The following is a 22888-nucleotide window of genomic DNA, read 5'->3' as shown; positions in this document are numbered from 1 at the left end:
GTGGGGACTTTGGTTTTCATGATATGTGAGATATCACATGGATTGTATGCAAGCCATCTGTTGTATTTGGATGATGTGCAAATGCTCCTGGCGAAATTTTTTTTTCATCTGAGAGGAACCAGATCATCCCTGGCTTAACAGGATGCCTCAGCTTATTCAGGAGTTTGCCCTTGGCAAGTGGTTCGCCTTGGTCTTGCTTGTCAGAATTTTCCCCTTGCACCTCTTGTACAAGTTGTAGTGAACGACTTCATGGGGGCAGTTCCAACTTCCATCTCTCTCACCAAAGTCCAGATTCCCTTACTCAGATCTTCCATCACATTGTTCTGCAGTTGTTGAATGAATTCTGGTGTGCAGACAGTCAGAATGCCTGCTCTGTCCCTTCTAGTTGACCATAGTTTTGTAGTCTCCATTACAACTGTCCATTACAATCTTTACAGTGTTCACTGAGATTTGAGCAGCAGTCATGATGTTGGCATTTTGATACCTGGCATGAATCATCATGATACAGGTAACTCTTTTCCATTATTCAAATGGCTTCCAGTTCTCCATGTTAGCTAACATTCTCTCAACCACATCTTTATGCTCCCTAACACCATTGGTTATTCACCAATACATCAAGCTGTTTGTGAAAAAAGGAGACATAAAAGAATAATCAAATTTAGCCCAAACACATTGTACATATATTTACAGGAGCAAAACGCCCCCCGTCCAATGGACGGTGCTGAGTTGTCAAACATTTAAAACAAATTTTCTCAAAACAACTTGTCCGACCGTCCCATAGGCCTCCCCTTTGAGAAACACTGATTTAACCTAAATTTGAGACACCAGCAAAAGAAGAAATAAAGACTTTTTTTCTATTCCAAAAAATGCTTTATCGATCGCATTCTCACCTGGAATCGATTTTTGTAATTTTTTCAAGACTTATACACGCCCTGATACTGTCAGTATCTACAAATCAAATTTGAGCGCAATCGGATGGAGGATGCCCGAGATCCTAGAAGACACACACACACAAACAGACAGAATGGGTTTTATATAATAGATATATAGTCCACAGATGAGATCCAGAGATTCTCAGTATAGAAGACACTTAACAGTGCTCAAAAGATTCAAACTTAGACTCTGATGTCTTTACAGGGGATCAATTCCACAGAGTAAAGAATGGCTATAAGTGGGATTAAGTTGAGTGGATATAGAGGTAATTATGCAGATAAACACCACTCTTCCTCTCCTTTAATTTACTCTGTCATTTGTACTCTGTGTAAGATCATTTAACATAAATATCTATATACTTATACTTAAATATTCATTGTCTGAAAGTCTCTGCCTTTTGCTTTCTCTCATTTTACATGTATACATATATACATATTTTGTATTTTCTACCCAAACTATTATAATTAATACAGTAATCCCTTGACTATTGCAGGTGTTACATTCCAAAATCACCCCCGCAATAGGTGAAAATCCAAGAAGTAGAAATAGTACTGTACTGTATATTTTTTTATTATTTTTATAATTTATATGTATTTATTTTATTAATTTCATCTATTTAAGCTTTTATAAACTCTCCCTACAAAATTAGGAGTATTCATATCTTATCTTTTTTATGCATAGTGATGGGCAATTGCTGGTGCAGCCTTTTCTTCTGTGTAAGGAGTTTTTTATAAACTTTCATGGTTCCATCAACTGCGTTTCTGAACTACAATGCATCAATCTGGGGGTCCCAATCCTCCGCCATCTTCTGAAGTTCTTTTGTCGCTTTTGCTAGGGTTGAGAGGTGTTCTATTAATAAGCTGACTTCTTCTTCTTCTTCTTCTTCTTCTTCTTCTTCTTCTTCTTCTTCACCACTTGCTGACTTTGTCATCTCTGTCCGATCTTCATTCATTAATGGATCTGAGTGGGACTCAATCAGGTTATTAACATCCTCGGTAGTCATATCGGTGAAGCCATTTCCGCTTAGCAATTTTGCCAGCTTCACTGCTTTATCTACTGTAGAGTGGTGGATTTCATCAGGAGAGAATCCTTTATAGTCATGGACTACTTATGGCTACAATTTCTTCCAGCTGGCATTCAAAGTTTCATTCTTCATCTCCTTTATGGCCTTCTGAATATTTTGGAGACACGTTGCAATGGTGTACCCACACCAGTATTCCTTCAGCAAGAAGTTATCTGAGTCCATAGTCTCGACCGGGTGTTGCAGGGAGTTTTGTGTACAGAGCACCTTAAAAGCAGGAATAATGCCTTCATTCATGCGCTGGATCAGTGATGTGATCTTCAACAGTAAGAATTCAATTTGTACACCTTCATTTGACAGGTCGAGCATGAGACATCTAGCATTGTTCATTAGGAAAATCACTTTGAATTCTGGTCCTTTTTCAGCAAGATAAACTTTGACTTTGGGGATGAAGCACTGGTGAAACCAATCCGAGGTCAGTGGTTTCATTATCCATGCCTTCTGGTTGTGCATCCAATGCACTGGCAGCAGGTTCTTATTTTTGTTTTTGAGGGCCCTTGGGTTTTGGGAATTATGAAATAAGCCCTAGCTTTATTGTAAAGCCCACAGCATTTCCACACATTGTAATTGTTACACGATCTTTGTACACCTTAAATCCAGGGGCTCTGGCCCCTCCTTCATAATGTAAGTCTGCAATGGCATCTGTTTCCAAACAAGGCTAGTCTCATCTCATCTATACTGAAAATTTGTTCATGTGAATATCCCTCTTTCTCAACGATGGTCTTGAACATCTTGTTCATGTGCTCTTCAGCAGCAGGTTTGTCAGTAGAGGCAGCTTCTCCATGCAGGAATACACTCTTAAGATTGAACCTCCTTTGAAGTTTATTATCTCAGCCTTTGATGGCAATAAATTTGGTTGGTTTGGTGGGAGTTGCCGTAGATGGTCCTGGTTCAGGGTTGTGCAATTCTTTGTTTACTCATCTACGGTGCACTAAATAATTTCTTTTAATATATTTTAATTAATGTGTTATACACATAAAAATTTGTAATATATATACGGGAATTAATACGATTATACAAAAAAAAAGTCATACGTGATTTAAAAGCTATTTAGCTGTTATTTTAAGCACATCCCACGACCACCTCATACCCTACTCGTTTGTTTGTCAGTCTGACGTATTGGTGTTTTTAAATATCTATTTTCCCCATAAACACATTTAATAGTCTATTGCTGGGATTTAAGCCAAAAATTCGGACTGGGATTTTAAAAATTTCATAGTCGTGTGAATTCCCATTTGTACAATGCAAATTCGCAAAAAAAATGTTTTGAAAATTCAAAAAAATCATGAAATCCTGAGGTGTTATATGGCATGCTTAAACCACAATACCGTCCACTATCTTTCTGTGCTTTCATGAGTCACAGAATTTGTTGAGGCAGATTTTATACTGTCCGCTTGACATCATGTGATGATTGTAAAAGAACATCACCAACATACAAACGATGTTGTTCGTTTCCAGTCTTCCATAAAAAAAAATATGCCTATCCATGGGAAGATAGACTTTGCTTAGAAATAGATGTTGGTTGGCGACAGAAAGAGCATCCGACTCTAGAAAATCTGCCTCAACAAATTCCTTTTGACCTATGCAAAGATGGAAAAGTGGAAGTTGTGTGTGTGTGTGTGTGTGTGTGTGTGCGTGCGTGTGTGTGTGTGCGTGCGTGTGCGTGCGTGCGTGTGTACATAAATTGCCAGCTACCGTAGTTTTCTCAGACAACTGTTTTATATAACGGATCTTTGTTTATGTTAAAAACCAATGAGTGGTGGTTGTAATTGTTGTTTAACTTATTTCAACCATGGCCAATCAAACTTATGATCAAAGGCATTCCAGCCGTGACCATCCTCTCTTTTTTCCAGTACACAGAGAATTAATTCAGGATCACTTTACACACCATGTTCTTTTCTATGAAACATAGGGTGTTGTTTGATCGAGATTCTGTTGCTGTTTCAAGCAGACTGAGTGAGAGACGATCTAGTAGAGACGTGGGCACCCTTTTCTGAGAAGCAGGTCGCGCTACTAAAAAATAATTTTTCATTGGGCAAAGCGTGTCGTTCAGAAAGTCCCGTGGACCGCTGGTTACCCTTGGCTTATCTAGTCGCTCCCTCACTTGCTTTTATTATTACAAGTGATGATTTTAAATGTAAGCAGAAAGAATGCGAAGTGAATTATATTTTTATCTGTTTTATACTTCCCACGATAAAACGTACGAAGGGAAGTAACTAAGCAAGTAGTTCTCCGGTAACCACTTCAGTACTTTTCGAGGACATCAGTACGCGCATTTTTAAGGTGAGCGTGAAATTGTATATTCTGCTATTTACATTAATGGTTTTAATTATAACAAATTTCCTTCCATTCTTGTAACTTCTCGTATGTTCAATTGTCAATGGTTTTCTGACATTCACCTTTTAAAGTGTCACTGATCGATCGATCAAGGCCATCAAATGCCACATGTTTACATTAGAAATTCCATGATCCCGTTCTGCTTTTTGAACTTTCAATGTCACTCTAATACTTGTATTATATTTTGGTTTTGACTCATCGTCTCAAATGCTTTTTGCATATAAATATAATGTCGGCGAATAAATATAAAGTTTTAAAAGATATACAGTGGGATGTGTGTGACATTCCATATCCTACCTAAGTTAGATAATTTTGGTTAGATGCTTACTGTGATAATATGCAAGTAGAATATGTGAAGAGAGAACAAGTAAATCAATTCATATAAAACAAATCTAAATTTAAATTTTATATGTATTTTGATTCTAAGATTCTTAACAAAATGTCGGTTTAGTTTACATTAAAATTTTCTAAACAAGTATTTAAAGTACTTTTTAACAAGTTGGTTTATTTTGTTCTCTAAAAAATGCTTCAATAATTCCTCGTTGTTGATTATTCCTTCATCGTCAATGGTAACCATTTCAATGATAAAAAAAATAACCTTTGTACGGTATATCTTTCATATAACGGAACATATTATAAACTGATATATGCAGAATTCTTCGCACCAAGAAAGCGATATTTATTTTTGCTTATTTTGTTCTATCAGGGAGTGACAGCATGAACAGATGTCATTTCTCCTTTTCTTGAGTTTCAACTCTGTCTCAAAACTTGTTATTTTTGAGTTGACAGTTCTTGAAACTGTATAATATTAAACCATTTTCACCAACCTATCATTTGTGATCTTTGTGAAATCACTATTTGCGACCAATATCGCTACAGTTTACTTTCAACACTTTAATTCTTATGGCATATATTGGGTATGATTACGTAACGTTAAGTAGTTTTGTTTACACAAGCTTTTAATAGTTTTTGTAAATTATTTCCTCTCTCAATTTATGCTTTTCATAATCAATATAAGCTAAAATTGGCGTCAATCTTAGTCACATAAATTTATAAAAATGAGGATTTCTTTTGATTAAACATTTAGTTAGTTAGCAAATAGGTATCCTGTTCATTCGAATCTCCGATTTTTGCACTGTAACGCCACTGAAGGCTGGATCGGTATACCTATACAATATCGTCTTCGAAAGTAAAACCCTTTATTACCAAGTTTTAAGGATTTGCCTGTTAATTTCTCTCTAGACGTTATCTCTTTTTTTTTAACTATAGTTAATGTCAGTAGAATGAAAGCTTGATTTTTTTTTTTCGTCCGCAATTAACCTGAATCAACCGACCAAAACCTGTTTAATAATGATAGTAATGTTGATTTCTAACATATGCGGAGGGCAACAGGTTTTGGAGGAAGTTATAATCGATTATATATATAGTGCATACGCACATATTCACACTATTTTATTACTCCTATAAGGATGAAAGACTAAGGTTGACCTGCCTGAATTTGAACTTAGAACGTAAATGATTGTTAGTGAATTGGTCGTATGATACCACAAGACTGATTCCACTAGTAATAAAGCCCTAAATTTACTCGGATCATGTGTTTTAAACAGAAAACTTTCTACTTCGTTTGTTATTAAAAAATCTAATGAAAAGTTCTCTTTGATTCAATAGAAGGCCAATTTGTAACAATGTTAGGAACGTTAATTCCTTGACAAAATATTTTACTGTTACTTATTTTATCAATTCCAGAAGAGAAAATTAGCTTTGATGGAGTTTTAAGCTGAGTAAACTCGCAGCCATCCATACATACAGGCATGTCTTTTATGGCCATGCCCCCACTCCCTTTCCCAGCTGAAAAATCTTTGTCTTGCAGGTACTGGTGCCACTTAAAATGCACCCATGTTGATTCCATACAAAATGCACTCGTGCCAGTGCCACATAGTTATACCCATGCTGGTGGCATGTAAAAAGCACCCAGCGTGCTGTAAAGTGGTTGGCATTAGGAAGGACATCCATCCATAGAAACCATGCCAAAACAGACAATTGGAACCTGGACAGCTCTCCAGTTGGTCAGTTCCTGTTAAACCACGCAGTCCACCCAGCATGGAAAAACTGATGTAAAACAATGATGATGATGTTAAGCAGGACTGTCTTAGCAGCATTATACTTATATTACCCAGGGAAATCAGTGCACTGGTCCTATAGTATATATTTATTGACAGCAAGCTACAACATGCATAGATCATAATTGGACCCCTAGACTCATACGACCCCTGGGCAATTGCTCAGTATCTCCATGTCTTAAGATGGAACTGAGGTTTAGAACCTGAGGTCTTCATTTATCTTACAGCATTCCCATACAATCTTCACCACTTAAATTGATATTTATAACAAGATTAGTTTATTGGAACAAACCTTACATGTTTTAGTGGAATGAAATACATTCATCATCATCGTCATCATTTAACATCTGCTTTCCATGCTGGCATGGGTTGGACGGTTTGACTGAGGACTGGCAAGCCAGAAGGCTGTACCAGGCTCCAATCTGATCTGGATGCCCTTCCTAATACCAACCACTCCAAGAGTGTAGTGGGTGTTTTTTACGTGCCACCAGCACAAGAGCCACTGAGACAGTACTGGCATCGACCATGCTTAAATGCTGCTTTTTACGTGCCACCGACATGGGAGCCACTCAGGAGGCACTGGCAATGACCCACACTCGAATGGTACTTTTTACATGCCACCAGCACGGGAGACACTCAGGCCGCTCTGGCAATTGCCATGCTCGAATGGGGTTTTTTATGTGTCACCAGCACAGGACAGTCAGGTGGCACTGGCATCGACCACGCTCGAATGGTACTTTTTACATGCCAGTCAGGCTGTATTGGCATCAGCTATAACAATGACTTCACTTGACTCAACAGGTCTTCGCAAACACAGTTTATTGCCCAATGGTTGAAGGGTACTCTTAAATGGGCCAGTTATGCTGCACTAGCATGGGCCACAGTTATAGTCTCGCTTGGCTTGCTAGGTCTTCTCAAGCATAGCGTATCTCCAAAGGTCTCAGTCACTCCATGAGGCCCAACATTCGATGATCATGCTTCACCACCTCATCCCAGGTCTTCCTGGGTTTACCTCTTCCACAGGTTCCCTCTACTGCTAGGGTGTGACACTTTTACATACAGCTATCCTCATCCATATGCAACACATGACCATACCAGCGCAGTCGTCTCTCTTGCACACCACATCGATGTTAAATATAAGAAACAAAAAAGTTTAATCAACAGAGGAAAAAAAAGTTATATTTTTTAAAGGTAAACAAAATTGCAATCAGGACAAAATACTATGCAGAATTTTGCTAGCTTTATGTTCTGAGTTCAAATTCTACCAAGATCATCTTTGTCTTTCATCCTTTCCAGGTTGATAAGATATGTATCAGATGAACACTGAGATTGTTGTAGTTGATTAGCCACCCCCACTAAAATTTCAGGCCCTGTATCAATAGAAGAAAAGATATTTGCTTTGGCTCTCTGTGCTTTGGGTTCATATCCTGGTGAGGTCAACTTTGTCTTTCATCCTTTTGGGGTCAATAAAATGTATCAATCCAAGACAGTGCATAAACTGAACTGTTAAAATGTTGGATGAGATGTTTTGCAGTATCTGTTGTTTCGGCCTTTTCTATTCTGCAGACAACACTAGTGGCAAATTGTATTGACCTGAAACTGGAGGCCTTTCACTTGTACATTGATATTGTGAAGAGAGGAGATTTTGCATATATAGATTATAGACCACTGTGTTATTTATTAAAAAATTCCTGGTTTGTTAGTTAATACCTTCTTTTTTTTCCACTGAAATAAAATAAAAAACCCAAGCCAGCACATTCAGATGCAGATAGAGGTTTCTAGCTATTAAACTGAACTACCATCCCAAATTATGATATTTCTACAGCTAATTCTACACCATAATCATATTTAGTATTTCTCAGAACAATAGCTAGTCAAGTTGTTAGAGCAGAGACCTACTTTCCAAAGTGTGTATGTTTTGTGTCCTATGATTTTTACTGTGCTATGTTAGGTATAATCAATACTTCAAGCAATAGGAGCATTGTGTTCTCAACAAATGTTTTTAGCATTTAATGCTAATTTAAATCGACTTATTAAAAATACACCGTAACCCTTTAGCATTTAAACCAGCCATATCCAGCTATGATAGGCATGTCATGTTGCAAAGTTTGCAAACAATTGGTGGACCCATGCAGTTGTCGATTGGTACCCATGCGAGTGGAAGAGACCACTCAGAAGACCTCCAGTCAGGTGGGAAGACGATTTAAGAAAAATGTTTGGGCAACATGGAGGAGAATGGCAAGAGCACAAGGGGATTGGAGCAAATGCTGTGGCCAGTGGAGCCGACTCAGCACCAGACAGCCTGGTCGATCCAGGTGATATCCTTCCTAAATATTCTATCTGTTTTATGTTTAAGCTAACCAGATCTGACCTCTCACATCTACCCAACAATATCATTCTAAAAATAAACAATTACATCAGTGAAATATCAAAACTATGAGATAATGCATAATTAATTCAAAACAATGTGAATAACATAACATTATATTTGACAAAGTAATATGAATGCTAAAGGGTTAAAATATATACTGACCCCTGTCCAGGAAGAGAGATGTTTTTTAACTGCTTAAGGAATGGGAAATCAATTAAGCTGCAATGTATATCAACACAGTCAATAGTAACAAATAAACTGCTTCTATTTCAAATGTAATGTTTAAAGTACATCTAATTGAAATGTATCAATTTTGTCGAGCTGCTGTGAATCTTTTCTATAACTGAACTGAATCATACTCTTAACACACATTTTATGTGACATACAGAGAGAGAGAGGGAATTTCTCATTAGTAAAAGTAGGAGTTCCTCAAAGTTCCAACCACTTAAAACACTTAACATAGCAATAATTTTATTTCCAGTTGCCTACATAAGTAACAAACCAGGAGGAATTTAAAAAAAGAACGCAGTGACTCCAATACAATCCCACCAAACAGGAAGAAGAACTTTTTTTGCATGAAGGTCCTTTTGGGGTTGTGGTTTAGCTCGTTCTCCACTACTAAGCTGTTACCTGTACCACTTAACATTTTCATAAAAAATCCATTTTTCACCACTTGTCACTAATCTGTCCAAAAATGGTGAGATATGTTCACAAGAGTGAAGAGATGAGCAGATGTTCACTAGTGATTTTCAGTTAGCTACTGTCAAATTATGGGGAATCCATTTTCCAGGTTTGGGCACCTTTCCAAGCTGATGAAGATGGTGGTGAACAGTTGAATGACTTGAACTGAGCTTACTCTCCAATTCTTCAACTAACGCAGCATAATATTTCTCAAACTCTGACAAAAGAAGCTCATCATCAAATTCAACAGGGTTTTCTATTACCATTTTTGAACTTTTCAAACCATCTTCTGCAACTTCTTTCATTCAAGCACTCTTCCCAACAAACAGAATGAATATTTCAGGTTGGTTCTACTGCACTGTTTCCCTTTTTAAACTCATAAAAGCATTATGTGCCTTAAATGCTCCTTTGATATGTCCATCTTTGAGGGGTTAATATTAGTAATTAATTCAGTCAGATTATTCTGCAAAAAGAAATTATATTAAGTTAAAGGTTTCCAAATTCATATGAGTATCAATCAATACCATTTGACACTTTAAAATACTGTAAAATTTGATAGAAATTACATATAAGATATTTCAGACATTATTTACGGGATGACCTTATATTAATAGTAATGTTTTTCAAGATTTTTTTAACTATTGTTTCTGTTTTTTTTTTTAGCCATGTCATAATATATAAGTATCTGTGATAGCGATTGACCAATATGACACAAATATGGAGTTAATGGTCCGGACACATCATTTGTCTAGATATATGAGACAATCCTGTCTAAAAGTTTTTCGCAATGGACAAATTTTACACAGGTAAAAGAAGTATAATTAACACATTTTTTTTCTTCTAAACTGGAGTGTGAGCTCAGACCAATTTAAGAATTAATATAATAACATGAAACATAACACTTTGTACTGTTTTTTTTTTTTTTTAGTATTTGCATTTCATGTCTTAAGAATATATTTCAACAGCAACCACTCATAATTTGAATAACATTATTGAGGTGTCAATCTCCATTCATTTTCTAAGCTTTTCTAAAATTCAGCATGTTTTCTAAATAGTCTATAGTCTCTCTTGTAATTGTCAGTCAAATATCATCAGCTATTTCCTCTTTAGCTATTAAACATCCCAGACAATACTACATAGAATTTACCAATTACAACAGATATAATCTAATCATTTGTTTTATGTTTGTTTCTACTTCTCAGTTTCAGTATAAAGACATAATGTAATTTATAATGTTTCAAGATTTTATTTAAACTTAGGCCATGGAGACAAGAAAAAAGAGAACTGTTTACATTGCCAAATTTCAACAATAGGCGAAAGGAATATTCTGAACGAAGACTTCTTGGGCAAGTAATATGTTTATTTTAAATTAGAATCTAGGAAATTTTTTGTTGGATAATTTTTACAATTTTGATGTGAATATCACAAATGAGATGGAAAGCATAAAATTAGTTTGGGATAGGATTAATGTGGATAAGATATTGTTTGTGTTTTTCTCTAAGTGTTGGAACAACAGCTTAACACTGCATTTGTCCCTCTAAGATAGCTTTTGATAGCCTCTTACTTTGTAATATGTTGGATGATAGGGAAACTAGGTGTAAATGAAGTAAATGGACTGTGAGAGTTATTTTAATTCAGTTTCATGAAAACATTTGATATCCTCAGAGCATATACTGTAGACGAATGACTGATAAAAGTTTACCCAACTTATTTTGAAATTAATGCTGTTAGCACATACAGATCTACAGAGGTGTACATGTTCTAACAAATTCTTTTCTTGTAACTAATAAAATCATTGTTTCTTATGATAGAATTAACATTTACCTTCAGATTTCATCTCCTGTAGTTCATTATTTAAAATGCTATGAAAAGATGAAATAAATTTTATCTTCTTTGAAAGGTAAAATTTAGTTCATCTGAAAGAAAAGGTTACTTCTATCATAGATAAAAGCCTTATAGATATTTAAGATTCTGAGTAGAAGTTATAGTTTCCATTCCCTACCAGTGAAACTGTCATTTTGGGGTTAATAAAGTGATTAAAGAAATGAAGGCAGTGTAGCAACAACTCCAACAAGAATAGTTGCTGAGATGCTGAAGGCTTAAGGCTAGTTAGTTATTTAGTTAAATCAAGTAGTACAGGAATGTTCTATCCCCTAAAGACTGGCATAGCTGTATCATCAATGGCTACAAGGACAAAGGAGAGACATTGCTGAGGTGCATTTTTGAAAGCAGAAAATTGAAGTTGTGAGAAGATTTTAGTAAAATTAGTTTGGGATAGGATTAATGTGGATAAGATATTGTTTGTGTTTTTCTCTAAGGGTTGGAACAACAGCTTAACACTGCATTTGTCCCTCTAAGATAGCTTTTGATAGCCTCTTACTTTGTAATATGTTGGATGATAGGGAAACTAGGTGTAAATGAAGTAAATGGACTGTGAGAGTTATGCATTCCATGTACAGGAATGCTGTAAGCAACAGATTTAGTATGGAATCTAAAAAAATATATTTTTGAAATTGCATTCATAGCGTCCTTCCAGTAACTCAGCTAGCTCTATTGCTTTACTTCTTTCAGCAGTAATAGGCCAATAGAATAATTACTAGAATAGTATTAGTATTATTTATATTGATTTTTAACATTGGCACATTGGAACTCACCTTGTCAAACCCCAAAGAATGAAAGGCAAAGTTAACCCTGATAGTTATTAGACTCAGAATGCAGAAGATCAGAACTAAATACTATAAAGCATTTAGTGTAACATTTCAATACTTCTGCTGCCCAACAGGAAAACTGATGCAGAAAGTCATAGCTTCTTGGTTTCTTTTACAGCTATTCAATGGAACAAATATACACAGTTGTAGCAGATGTCGAAAGGTATCCTGAGTTTGTTCCTTGGTGTACAAAGGCTGTTATATTTCATAGGCTGCCAAACCACTTTAAAGCAAAATTACAGATTGGTTTTCCTCCACTTATAGAGCAGTACACATCTGTAGTGACTTTAGCTAAGCCACATTTAGTGAAGGTATGTTTATATTCAATAATTTTAATGTTATATTTGTTTTACAGAAAATAGTTTTGCTTATTAAAAGGTTTTTCACATTTTATAAAATGTATTTACTTAAATTAAAATTTCAATAAAAATTTAAAACTCATTAATAATTTTCTCACCTGAAAATGGGTTTACATATTTTATACTTAAAGAGATGTGTACCTTCTACTTTTTCTCTAAATTTCATTTGCTTTGATATACTTCTACCTTTGTGATATATTCTCAAAACCTCATCTAATTCGCTTTCTCCATTCTCAGAGTGAGAATGCAAAACCAATTGAAATTAGTTTAAGATATGAAAGCACAAAATACAGAGAAAATGGAAATATTTTTGCAAAATCATATTTGCTGTAGAACTCATTCAAATATGACATAAAAGCTTATAACATAACCATTGTGAATTTTAAGCTTCTGAAATTCCTTGACTGTGTATATTGAGTTCTTGATATAATCCTTAATTCAAGTGTTAGCTCTTTAAAAACCTAAGTAGAAAGTCAATTACTAAGATTGGGACAGTTCTTGATATAATCCTTAATTCAAGTGTTAACTCTTTAAAAACGTAAGTAGAAAGTCAATTACTAAGATTAGGACTTTGAAAACAACCATCCAAAATTTAAATATCTGATTGTGTTACTATTCCTGATTCAACAATTCTAATGAACCAATTATTTAAATCTAACTTCTTAATTATCTCCCTTACTTTGGCATGTCTGCTTCTATCAAATATCTTCTTGAAGTCAAAAGATTAGATATGCTTACTGTTGATATGCTTTCTGTTGATATTTTTAAACTCCATCTATGATTATTTAATTTTTAATCTGTAATATTTACTGTACCTCTAAACTAAATTAGAGCTTAAGTTCAATTTAAGATAATTTTCTCCCCTCCATACACACACAAGCATGTATCTGACTCATACATTGTTCGCTTTCCAGACATTTCTACATTACTGCATGTACTTTATATGCACTTTCTGACAAGTTGTGGTGCACCTGAGCACTGTATACAATAATTTCATTATTATTTTATTATAAATATACAGTTTTATATCTTTAATAAAATGCTTCAATTTGCAAGAATGAATAAATTTCACATTTATTATTTCAGTCTGAATGCACAAACGGCAAGCTATTTAATTTATTGGAAACAACATGGCGATTTAGGCCCGGTTTACCAAATAATGAAAACACTTGTGTACTTGACTTTGCAGTTAGTATTCAAACAGATTTATGCTTTTATGAACATATTTTGTAAAATTTCAGTCACACAGATAATATACATCTTTAATTTTGTAATAACTAGCATTACTCTTCAATATTTTTATCAGCTTCTTTTCATATTAGTATACTTTTCATACTGATCCTTATACATATACAGATTTAAAATAGTATCTAATTAGCAATTTAAATTTGTTCCAAATATTTTTTTCAATTTTTAAATGAAGCTAACTTCTATGTTAATTTCTTTCTGCTTTCTGTAGGTGGCTTTTGAATTCCGATCAGCATTACACTCTCAACTGTCAACATTGTTTTTTGATGAAGTGGTCAAGCAAATGGTGAAATCTTTTCTTAAAAGAACAAAAAGTATCTATGGACCAGAATGTATCAAAAGTCAAAACCCTAAAATAATCAAATATGTATCTTGACACAAATGGTTTTCTATGATGAATGAGTTAATATATTAAATATTTATTCTATTATCACCAAAATATGAAAATGTATTCAAAAAAACTTCTTTCTGCTGCACTGCTAATAAGGCTTTTAGTATATTTATAGAATTAATCTAAAAACAAGTTTAGTATATTGGAAATTATGTTGAAACAGTTTTTAGGAGAGCTTTTCATATTCATGCAATATCTTGAGATTAGTAAATTGCATTTCTCTCTCTCTCTCACACACACTAAATGTGAAATTCATTTTTGTGTAAAAGAAAGTACACAATACTGTTAGGCACCATAGGATAACATTTATTCAAAGCCAAGTATATGTGAGTTATTGCTTGGAGTTTTTCATTCCTGATTCTCAAGCAAGTGTAATATTTAATCCTTTAGCATTTTAAACCAGTCATATCTGGCCAAAATACTCTACCTGTTTTATGTTTGAACTGTCCAGATATGGCCTCTCACACTAACCCTACAATATCATTTAAAAAATTACCAGCTACCTCATCAAAATCTCAGAGCTACAAAATAATTCGTAAATAATTAAAAATAATATGAATTAATAAGCATTACTTTTGACCGAATAATGTGAATGCTAAAGGTTTAAAGCCTGCTTCTCTATACATTCAGTCGGGATTACCGTGTAATTCTAAATAACAACTTGGCAGGAATTAATAGATTCTGCATATTGGAATATATCGATGTGCAGAAAAGTATAAAACATTCTGTAGAAAACTTTTACAGATGAAATGAATACAATAAAATTTCTCGTATAAAATTCTTAAAATGACCCCGGTGGCATTGTAAAATCTAGTGAATGGTAAAAAAGGTAAATAGTAGTAGTCTTTGGTTGTAAGAAGGATTTTTGACTTTTGGTTTTATTTTTTTTTACACTAAGGAAGATATGTAAGGAATTATTACTAAGGTGATAAAGTTGAAGATTTGAGTTGTAAATAACTTTGTGTTTGTTTGATTCTATTATCTATGTATTTCAGCTGAAATGGTTGTTATTTCTTCATTCTTTCTATGTATTTTTTACCGGTTTTGTTTGTTAGACTGTGGCCATGCTTGAGCACCACCTTCAAGAATTTTTTAGTCAAATGAATCGACTCCAGCACTTTTTATTAAGCCTGGTACTTATTCTATTGGTGTAAACACAACATCACCAGTTGTCAGGTGGTGGTTGGGGACAGACACAAAGGCACACAAACATAGATATATTTATATATGACAGGCTTCTTTCAGTTTCTGTCTACGAAATCCACTCACAGGATTTTGGTCAGCCTGAGGATATAGTAGAAAACATTTGCCCAAGGTGCCATGCAGTGAAATTGAACCCAGAACTATGTGGTTGGGAAACAAGCTTCTTCCCACACAGCCACGTCTGTGCCCATGTATGGGTAAGGTTTCTTCATAATCATGTCTTCAAGTGACATTTAGAGATTTTGAAAGCTATTGTTTTTATTTTCATTTGTAAGTTGGTGAAACTCAGTGATGGCAATAAGTGTATGTAGGAGGACAATGTTCTGTACTTTTCAGCTGGAGGTGATGGTACCCATTCAGTTTACAGTACCCGTTCTTCCACCTTACCAACCTCACCCTAACAGACCTTAACCTATCCCCAGCTCTTAAAACCCATTTCCATCACTGGACTCAACTCAAGTCAGACAGATTAACTGCTATCATATATCATGTGTGTATATAATGTATGAGTAATGTTGCATATGCATGCACTTACACACATATATCAGTGCACTGCACAACATCCAAATCCATACATGTATACACATATTTATAAATATCATTATCATTGTTTTAAAGTTTATTTTTCTATGCTTGTATGGGTTGAATGGAGTTTATTGAGGCAGATTTTCTATGGCCAGATGCTTGTCCTGTTGCCAGTCCATACCTGTTTCCAAGCAAGGTAAATATTTCCTCGTAGTCAGACATGTTTTTGCAGAATATTAGAATGAACAACACTGCTTGCATGACAGTGACATTCATTTACAACTACCACACTGTGCCAAGACAAGGAGACACAAGTGTACTTATACTCACAGACACACGCACACACATATATATATATGTATATATATACATATATCCAATGGGCTGCTTTTAGCTTCCATCTACCAAATCTACTCACAGTAGAAGACACTTGCCTAAGGTACCACACAGTGGGACTGAACATGGAACCATGTGTTTGGGAAGCAAACTTCTGAACCACACAGCTGCGGGCTCTCTACAATATTGCTCTTAGGTTCTGTAGACGATGGAAGCCCTCACCTCCAGGAAGGAATGATCATTATCATAATACAGACACACCATACACGGTTCCAGGTTCATTCCCACTGCATGGCACCTTGGGCAAGTTTCTTCTCCTATAGCCTCAGGCCGAGCAAAGCCTTGTGAGTGGATTTGGTAGACGGAAACTGAAAGAAGCCTGTTGTATATATGTATGTATGTTTATATATATATATATATATATATAGATATATATATGTGTGTGCGTGTATGTGTTTGTCCCCCCCAACATCGCTTGACAACTGATGGTGGTGTGTTTACATCCCCGTAACTTAGCAGTTCGGCAAAAGAGACTGATAGAATAAGTACTAGGCTTACAAAGAATAAGTCCTGGGGTCGATTTGCTCGACTAAAGGTGGTGCTCCAGCATGGCTGCAGTCAAATGACTGAAACAAGTAAAAGAGTTAAGAGTATATATATATATATATATATATATATGTTTATATTGTATAGAGGGCATTATTACACATAAATGCCTCACACTAGGAGGGACAAAGTCATTACTACCAAAAATTATACTAATCATACCCAAGCTACGTAAGGTTGGTAGTTTATTTATGATGTATTCAGAATCAGTTCTGCTGACGATCATTAGACGCAAGTTGTATGTGAAATCACGGTGATACAGAACATAATTCATTTTTAAATGTCTTGCTTTGAAAAACTGCATTTGGGTATGATTAGTATAATTTTTGTAGTAATGACTTTGTCCCTCCTAGTGTGAGGCATTTATGTGTAATAATGCCCTCTATACAATATAGATATAATTAATTTGTTCAAAAGAAAAAAATTATTTTCGGATTCTTTTCTTTTATGAGGTTTTCACGCTAGCTACCCGATAATTTCTTGTTAAGATCCCTTATTAAGAGATTATCCTTAATTGTTAAACTTATTCCGAAATACTTTTCATTACCCGACATGCAGTTCGTAAAAAGCCCGCCATTTACCGGATATATGATTTATAAACATTCCATGTGCTTGGCCGGAGTGAGCAGTTGTCTGTTCGTCTCCGCTACGTAAGGTTGGTAGTTTATTTATGATGTATTCAGAATCAGTTCTGCTGACGATCATTAGACGCAAGTTGTATGTGAAATCACGGTGATACAGAACATAATTCATTTTTAAATGTCTTGCTTTGAAAAACTGCATTTGGGTATGATTAGTATAATTTTTGGTAGTAATGACTTTGTCCCTCCTAGTGTGAGGCATTTATGTGTAATAATGCCCTCTATACAATATAGATATAATTAATTTGTTCAAAAGAAAAAAATTATTTTCGGATTCTTTTCTTTTATGAGGTTTTCACGCTAGCTACCCGATAATTTCTTGTTAAGATCCCTTATTAAGAGATTATCCTTAATTGTTAAACTTATATATATATATGTATATATATATAATATATATAATGTATAAATATATGCATATAGACATATTTGTACATACCTACATATATATGTATATATACATGCATATATAGGTACAGGACATAAAAAAACGTAGACGAAATGAGAACATAAAAAATAAAAACATAGAAAACAAACTTTTTCGAACGACGAAAGAAACAAACAGAGAAACAAGACAGGCCTGTGTGTACATATATATATGTATATATGCATATATTTATATATTATATGAACGAACACCACGCATCAATTTCCAAGTATATTGTGTGTGTGTGTGTGTGTATATATATATATATATATATATATATATATATATATATATATATATATATATATATATATATACATATATATATATATATATATAATATATTCTTCCTTTCTCTCACATCCTTCATCCTTTCCTGTCTCTCCTCTTCTTGTTTCTGGGGACACTTAGCTTTCATGTGTCCCTGTACTCCACACTGAAAGCATATGGGAGGTCTTCCCTCCACTATCGCTCTTAGCTTCATCTTGTCTGGTAACACTACTTCCTCTGCAATTTTGTGAAGGTCTGGTAAACTGATTTGGACCGTCACCTCAAGGCCATATCCCCATCAGTTTACCTCTGTTGTTCTTGTTATTTTGAGAATTTTTGTCTCCTTTTCTGTGTTGTAGAGTATGGCTGCCACCAGCCACGCCTCTTCAATCTCCAGGTGCACTCTGCCAATCCTAACTCTGGCCACATGCTTGCCACAGTAGGTTGGCAGTAGTACCCACTCAGATGACCTCAACGGCACAGTGGAGTGCTTTATTGCTTCTTGTTTGTTCGTGAAGCAAACCTCCACTGTGCCATATTTCTTGCCTCTAGTATAAAACATTGTGAGGCTTTTAATTTCTTTTAAACAATCCTCCACTGCCTCCGCTATTGCTATTTCAGCCCTTTTGGTAGCTATAGACAGCGTTCTATAGATTACTGTCCTTTTCTCTGTATTCTCAATTATTCCCTTGGTTGGGGTCAGCCTCGGGCTGGCTCCTTCCTTCACTATCAGTTTGTTGAATTTCCTTAAATTCGTCTCATCCTGTTGTATCTCTCTTTCTTGTAAAATATCCATAGTCAGACTTTTCCCATTTACTGCAGCATAACTGCCTGCTGTAACTGGTCAACTCTCCATAACTTTGTTAGCAACAACTTCACCTATAAATGGGGAAGAAAACAACAAAAAATAACAGGTAACTAAAAATAATTCAACAATTCAATAATTCAACAATTAAACAACAAGCGACTTACACGAAGCGACTAACAGTAAATTACAACAGGGAATCAAATGATTCAACACCAAAGTAACTAACTGCGTGGCTTGCTAGCTAAAATCTTTATTATGATCACTACGGATCAACACATAGAGATGGGGACAGCATAGGACAAACAATTACAAAAAATGAATGAGATCGTGTTTTTTATATACAATTTCAATTAATGAATATATTCAATTAAAATAATTAAAAATAAACGATAACTTAAAACCGAAACTGTTTTTTTTCTTTTACAAACACAAGAAAATTGATTTCTTGATCCAACAGCCTGTAAGGCCCAGCAGATCACTTTTCATTTCCTTGTTTAATTTGGGTAACTTGCACCCACCTTTTTCAACACTTCCTTCCATCTTTGTTCATATACTCTAACTGACAGGGTCCTCTTTTCCATCTCTATCTTGTTCTTCAGATGGTATCTGAAGTAAACCAGCAAACCGGGGACGGATATATAGGACCCTGTCACAAAACCTTCCATTCTTGTTCTCCATATACACTCTTTCAACACTGCTACTGTACAGAGAAAACAAGCCTCACCTTCCTTCGAGAGTCCAGTTGGTGGTATCATCTATATTATAGATCCAGCTGATAGCTGTACTCGTCCTAGATGCAACAACACGTGTTCAACATAAATTATCAAGCTGGAAAGCTGCAGACAATGAACAAAAGTGTGCTGCACAGTTTCACTGTCCTGCCTGCATCTTGGACATGTTGGTGGCACTGCCATACCATGCCTAGATAACTTATTGCGAACAGGTAAAGCATTCCTGTAACACTGCCAAGCCAGGGATTTTTGGAAATTATCCAAGTACCCCAGCTTGAAGGATTTTTGGAACAGGTTGGTAAGCTGGTTCTCATCGAACCCTTCCTAGGACGTCATTGTTTTTTCCCTCTACAAGCCCTCTATAGAATATCGAGGTGGTATTCCCGCAGCCAGCTTTGCCCGTCTTGTGGATTAGCCAGAGTGCTTGACGACACTCCTGCTGTACAGTCAGATTACGTCTTTTAATGAGACAGGGTTTAAATCTTTCCAGCGAGGCCGGTCTGGCAAAAACTCCTCCACCAACGGACTCCACACCTTATCACCCTCCAGGTGGCACTCAGCCTCAATGCATGTCTGTGCATCATTAGCCAGGGCATCCCCAGACCACCCTTTAGCGGTTCCTGGCAGCACACGGAGTGCTTCACAAGTGGTTTTCCCCCTCTCCACTAAAAACGGAATATGAGTCGTTCCAGCTTGATTAGCCAAGAATTGGGGCAAGGCACAACAGAGAGGCAATAGGTGATTACAGATGCTATAAATACCTGCACTACTTCTGCTCTACCCTTCAAGGACAGAAACCTGGACCACTTCCGTACTATGGCCTCCACCTTGTCCAATACGTTGCTCCAATTCTTCTCTGTCTTGGAGTCTGAACCAAACCAAACGCCAAGCAACTTAACAGGACCATCTGTCCAGTGTCGTCGGACACTGGACAATATTGTACCTTACACGGATCACAAATTTGTGACATGCGAGGTACATATAGATAAATGTCATAGAGAGGGACCCGGGTACTGGAAGATGAACAAGTCTATTTTGACTTGTGAAGCCTTCCATACCCGGATTAAGGTGTTAGTACAAAGGGTACTATGTGGCACCATCATTAATAATAGATGGTGGCACGCCCCAAGAGAGTCATTCATTTAGAGTCTATCAGATTTAGCAATCAGCTAAGTTTAGATAGATCTAGAATAGAAGGGGAATTAGTTAAGAATTTAGATGTGGCTATGGACTCTGGCTCTGCTTCTAGAGTGCAGGTGGCGAGAACGGCCTTGTACCATCACCCTAAAGCCAAACACAAAGGCAGCAGAGTTAGAGCTAAGCTATGTGCAGTGTGTCAAGAAGGTGTTAACATTGCCAGATGGGAAAGTTGTGTGGAGAGTCAGAGGGGCAAAAAAGCCTCTATAAAGTTTTAAACTGACGAGCAGGGGCGCAAGATCTATGGACAGGAAATGATGCAAAAGGCCTTTCACCAGCATTTCGCCCGATTGTTTGAGAAGAGTGATGCACTTGAGCGTGGGGACCCTCAGAGGACTTCCGAGCCGGTGGGCCACAACTCAGCACGGGAGGTGGAATGCTGTGAAGGACTGATTACTCCTGCGGAGGTAAAAGAGGTGTTGGCCAAGTGAGAGAAAGGATGTGGCAAAGAGCACATCCTATATCTTCTATTTTTCTCCATCACAACATATGAATGGGAAGAGATGGGGTGATAGATGAATATCGAAGGAAGAGGTGAAAAAAATCAGCATTTCAACTGTGTGTGTATGTAAAAGGGAGGTATGTGAATGTTTGTGTGTGTAATGGAAATGGGAAGGTGAACATTCAGCACTGAAAAGAAAAATCAAATTTTAACTCTGTGTGTGTGTGCATGCATGTACAAGGGAAGTATGTGAATGTTTGTATCTGTGATTATTGTGTACCTTATTTATAAATAATATACTACAATTAGCCGTCATTTTTGACAGCACAGTGTCAGTTAGTATATTTATATATCCTTCATGGTTCTGTTTTACATTGTTGCTTGATATTTCACTGTCTGAATCTGGTATATTCCAACATGTTTCCAATTTACTATTCCAATTTTAGGATTTAACCTTTATAGAACAGTGAAAACATTGTTGAATTTTTGTTAATATTTTTTGATATTTTCAGTTAACTAACATAGATATTTCAATTGTGAATATCTAAGTTGATATTTAAAACAAAAATCCTTATTAAAATATTAAGGGAAAGGCAATAATGTTAGAGAAAATAGTAAGGTTAGGTATTGTTGTTTTATGCGTCTTTAAATCCTTCAGATCTGACTTTTCTTTATACATTGATAAAAAAAAGTATACCAGTGTAAAATATTTAGTCATATTAAGTACTTTATAGATAAAGGGGCGTTCATTCGATATGAGTACAAATCGAAGGATTGCCGATAAAGGATATTAAAAAGCTATTTATTCAAAACATTTAACTTCACTGAGAACAATTTTGGTGTTAAGACTGCAACTTTTTGGAAGAGTCCATGTTGATAACTAAACAATCTTGATTTCAGTATCCTTTCAGTCAATGGTGTTCTATTCATGAGTCTCATTTTTTATTTGAGTATTTATGTAGGATTGCATCATCCAATGTGTGTATTTCTTTTATGAAGTGAGGGGATGTAGTTTGAAGGAGATTTGGCTGCTATATCTAGCACATTAAATGATCTAAAGGTTCCATTTCATGGTTTTACAAACATGAATTCAGGCTTAAGAATGTAATGAGTAAAAATTTGATGTAAAATCCACATAGATTGCTTATCTCTGAATTCCTAATTCTTAAAAATACATCCTTTTTTTTACTCTCATTAATATGGTATCAAGTTTCAAAAAATTACAATCTAGACTCAGTTTATAACTGAGGATTTACTCTGAATATAATTACAAGTAAAATATGAATCTACCTTTTAACAAATATTTTTCACTTATAGATAAGATTTAAAAATATATTTGTAATTCTATAATTTTTTTCTATTCATATACATATATGTGTGTGTGTTGAATACATTTTTCAAAATCCTTTTGAAATTTTTTCTAAAAATGAAAAAGTGTAATGAAAGAAAATAAAATTTTAATTTCTATACTTCCTT

General features: G+C 35.3%; 1 protein-coding gene across 4 annotated transcripts; it reads left to right on the top strand.

Annotated features, from left to right (window-relative positions):
* Positions 1-3849: 3849 nt before the first annotated feature.
* Positions 3850-15186, top strand: LOC115217954 (coenzyme Q-binding protein COQ10 homolog B, mitochondrial). 4 transcript variants are annotated; one of them, XM_029787682.2, is made up of 7 exons: positions 3909-4297; positions 9633-9866; positions 10187-10329; positions 10783-10869; positions 12350-12542; positions 13677-13778; positions 14050-15186. In XM_029787682.2, exons 3-7 carry the CDS (start codon positions 10241-10243, stop codon positions 14212-14214), a joined length of 636 nt encoding a protein of 211 aa, XP_029643542.1. In that variant the 5' UTR covers positions 3909-4297; positions 9633-9866; positions 10187-10240; the 3' UTR covers positions 14215-15186. The 4 variants fall into 4 exon arrangements, with proteins under 4 accessions (XP_036359221.1, XP_029643542.1, XP_029643535.1 ...); XM_029787675.2 differs by lacking the exon at positions 9633-9866 and having other exon boundaries at positions 3983-4297; XM_036503323.1 differs by lacking the exons at positions 3909-4297; positions 9633-9866 and adding an exon at positions 5088-5283.
* The last annotated feature ends 7702 nt before the right edge of the window (positions 15187-22888 follow it).

The sequence above is a fragment of the Octopus sinensis genome, linkage group LG1, assembly GCF_006345805.1.
Source record: "Octopus sinensis linkage group LG1, ASM634580v1, whole genome shotgun sequence".
Classification (NCBI taxonomy): domain Eukaryota; kingdom Metazoa; phylum Mollusca; class Cephalopoda; order Octopoda; family Octopodidae; genus Octopus; species Octopus sinensis.
The sequence above is the reverse complement of the archived record's forward strand: the minus strand, read 5'-3'. Positions and strand labels throughout refer to the sequence as shown.

Excerpts from the sequence above, each read along its gene's own strand:
- LOC115217954 (XM_029787682.2), top strand. The coding sequence starts at position 10,241 with ATGGAGTTAATGGTCCGGACACATCATTTGTCTAGATATATGAGACAA. Across the intron at positions 10,870-12,349 it reads TCTGAACGAAGACTTCTTGG|CTATTCAATGGAACAAATAT; the intron begins GCAAGTAATATG and ends TTTCTTTTACAG. Across the intron at positions 12,543-13,676 it reads CTAAGCCACATTTAGTGAAG|TCTGAATGCACAAACGGCAA; the intron begins GTATGTTTATAT and ends TTATTATTTCAG.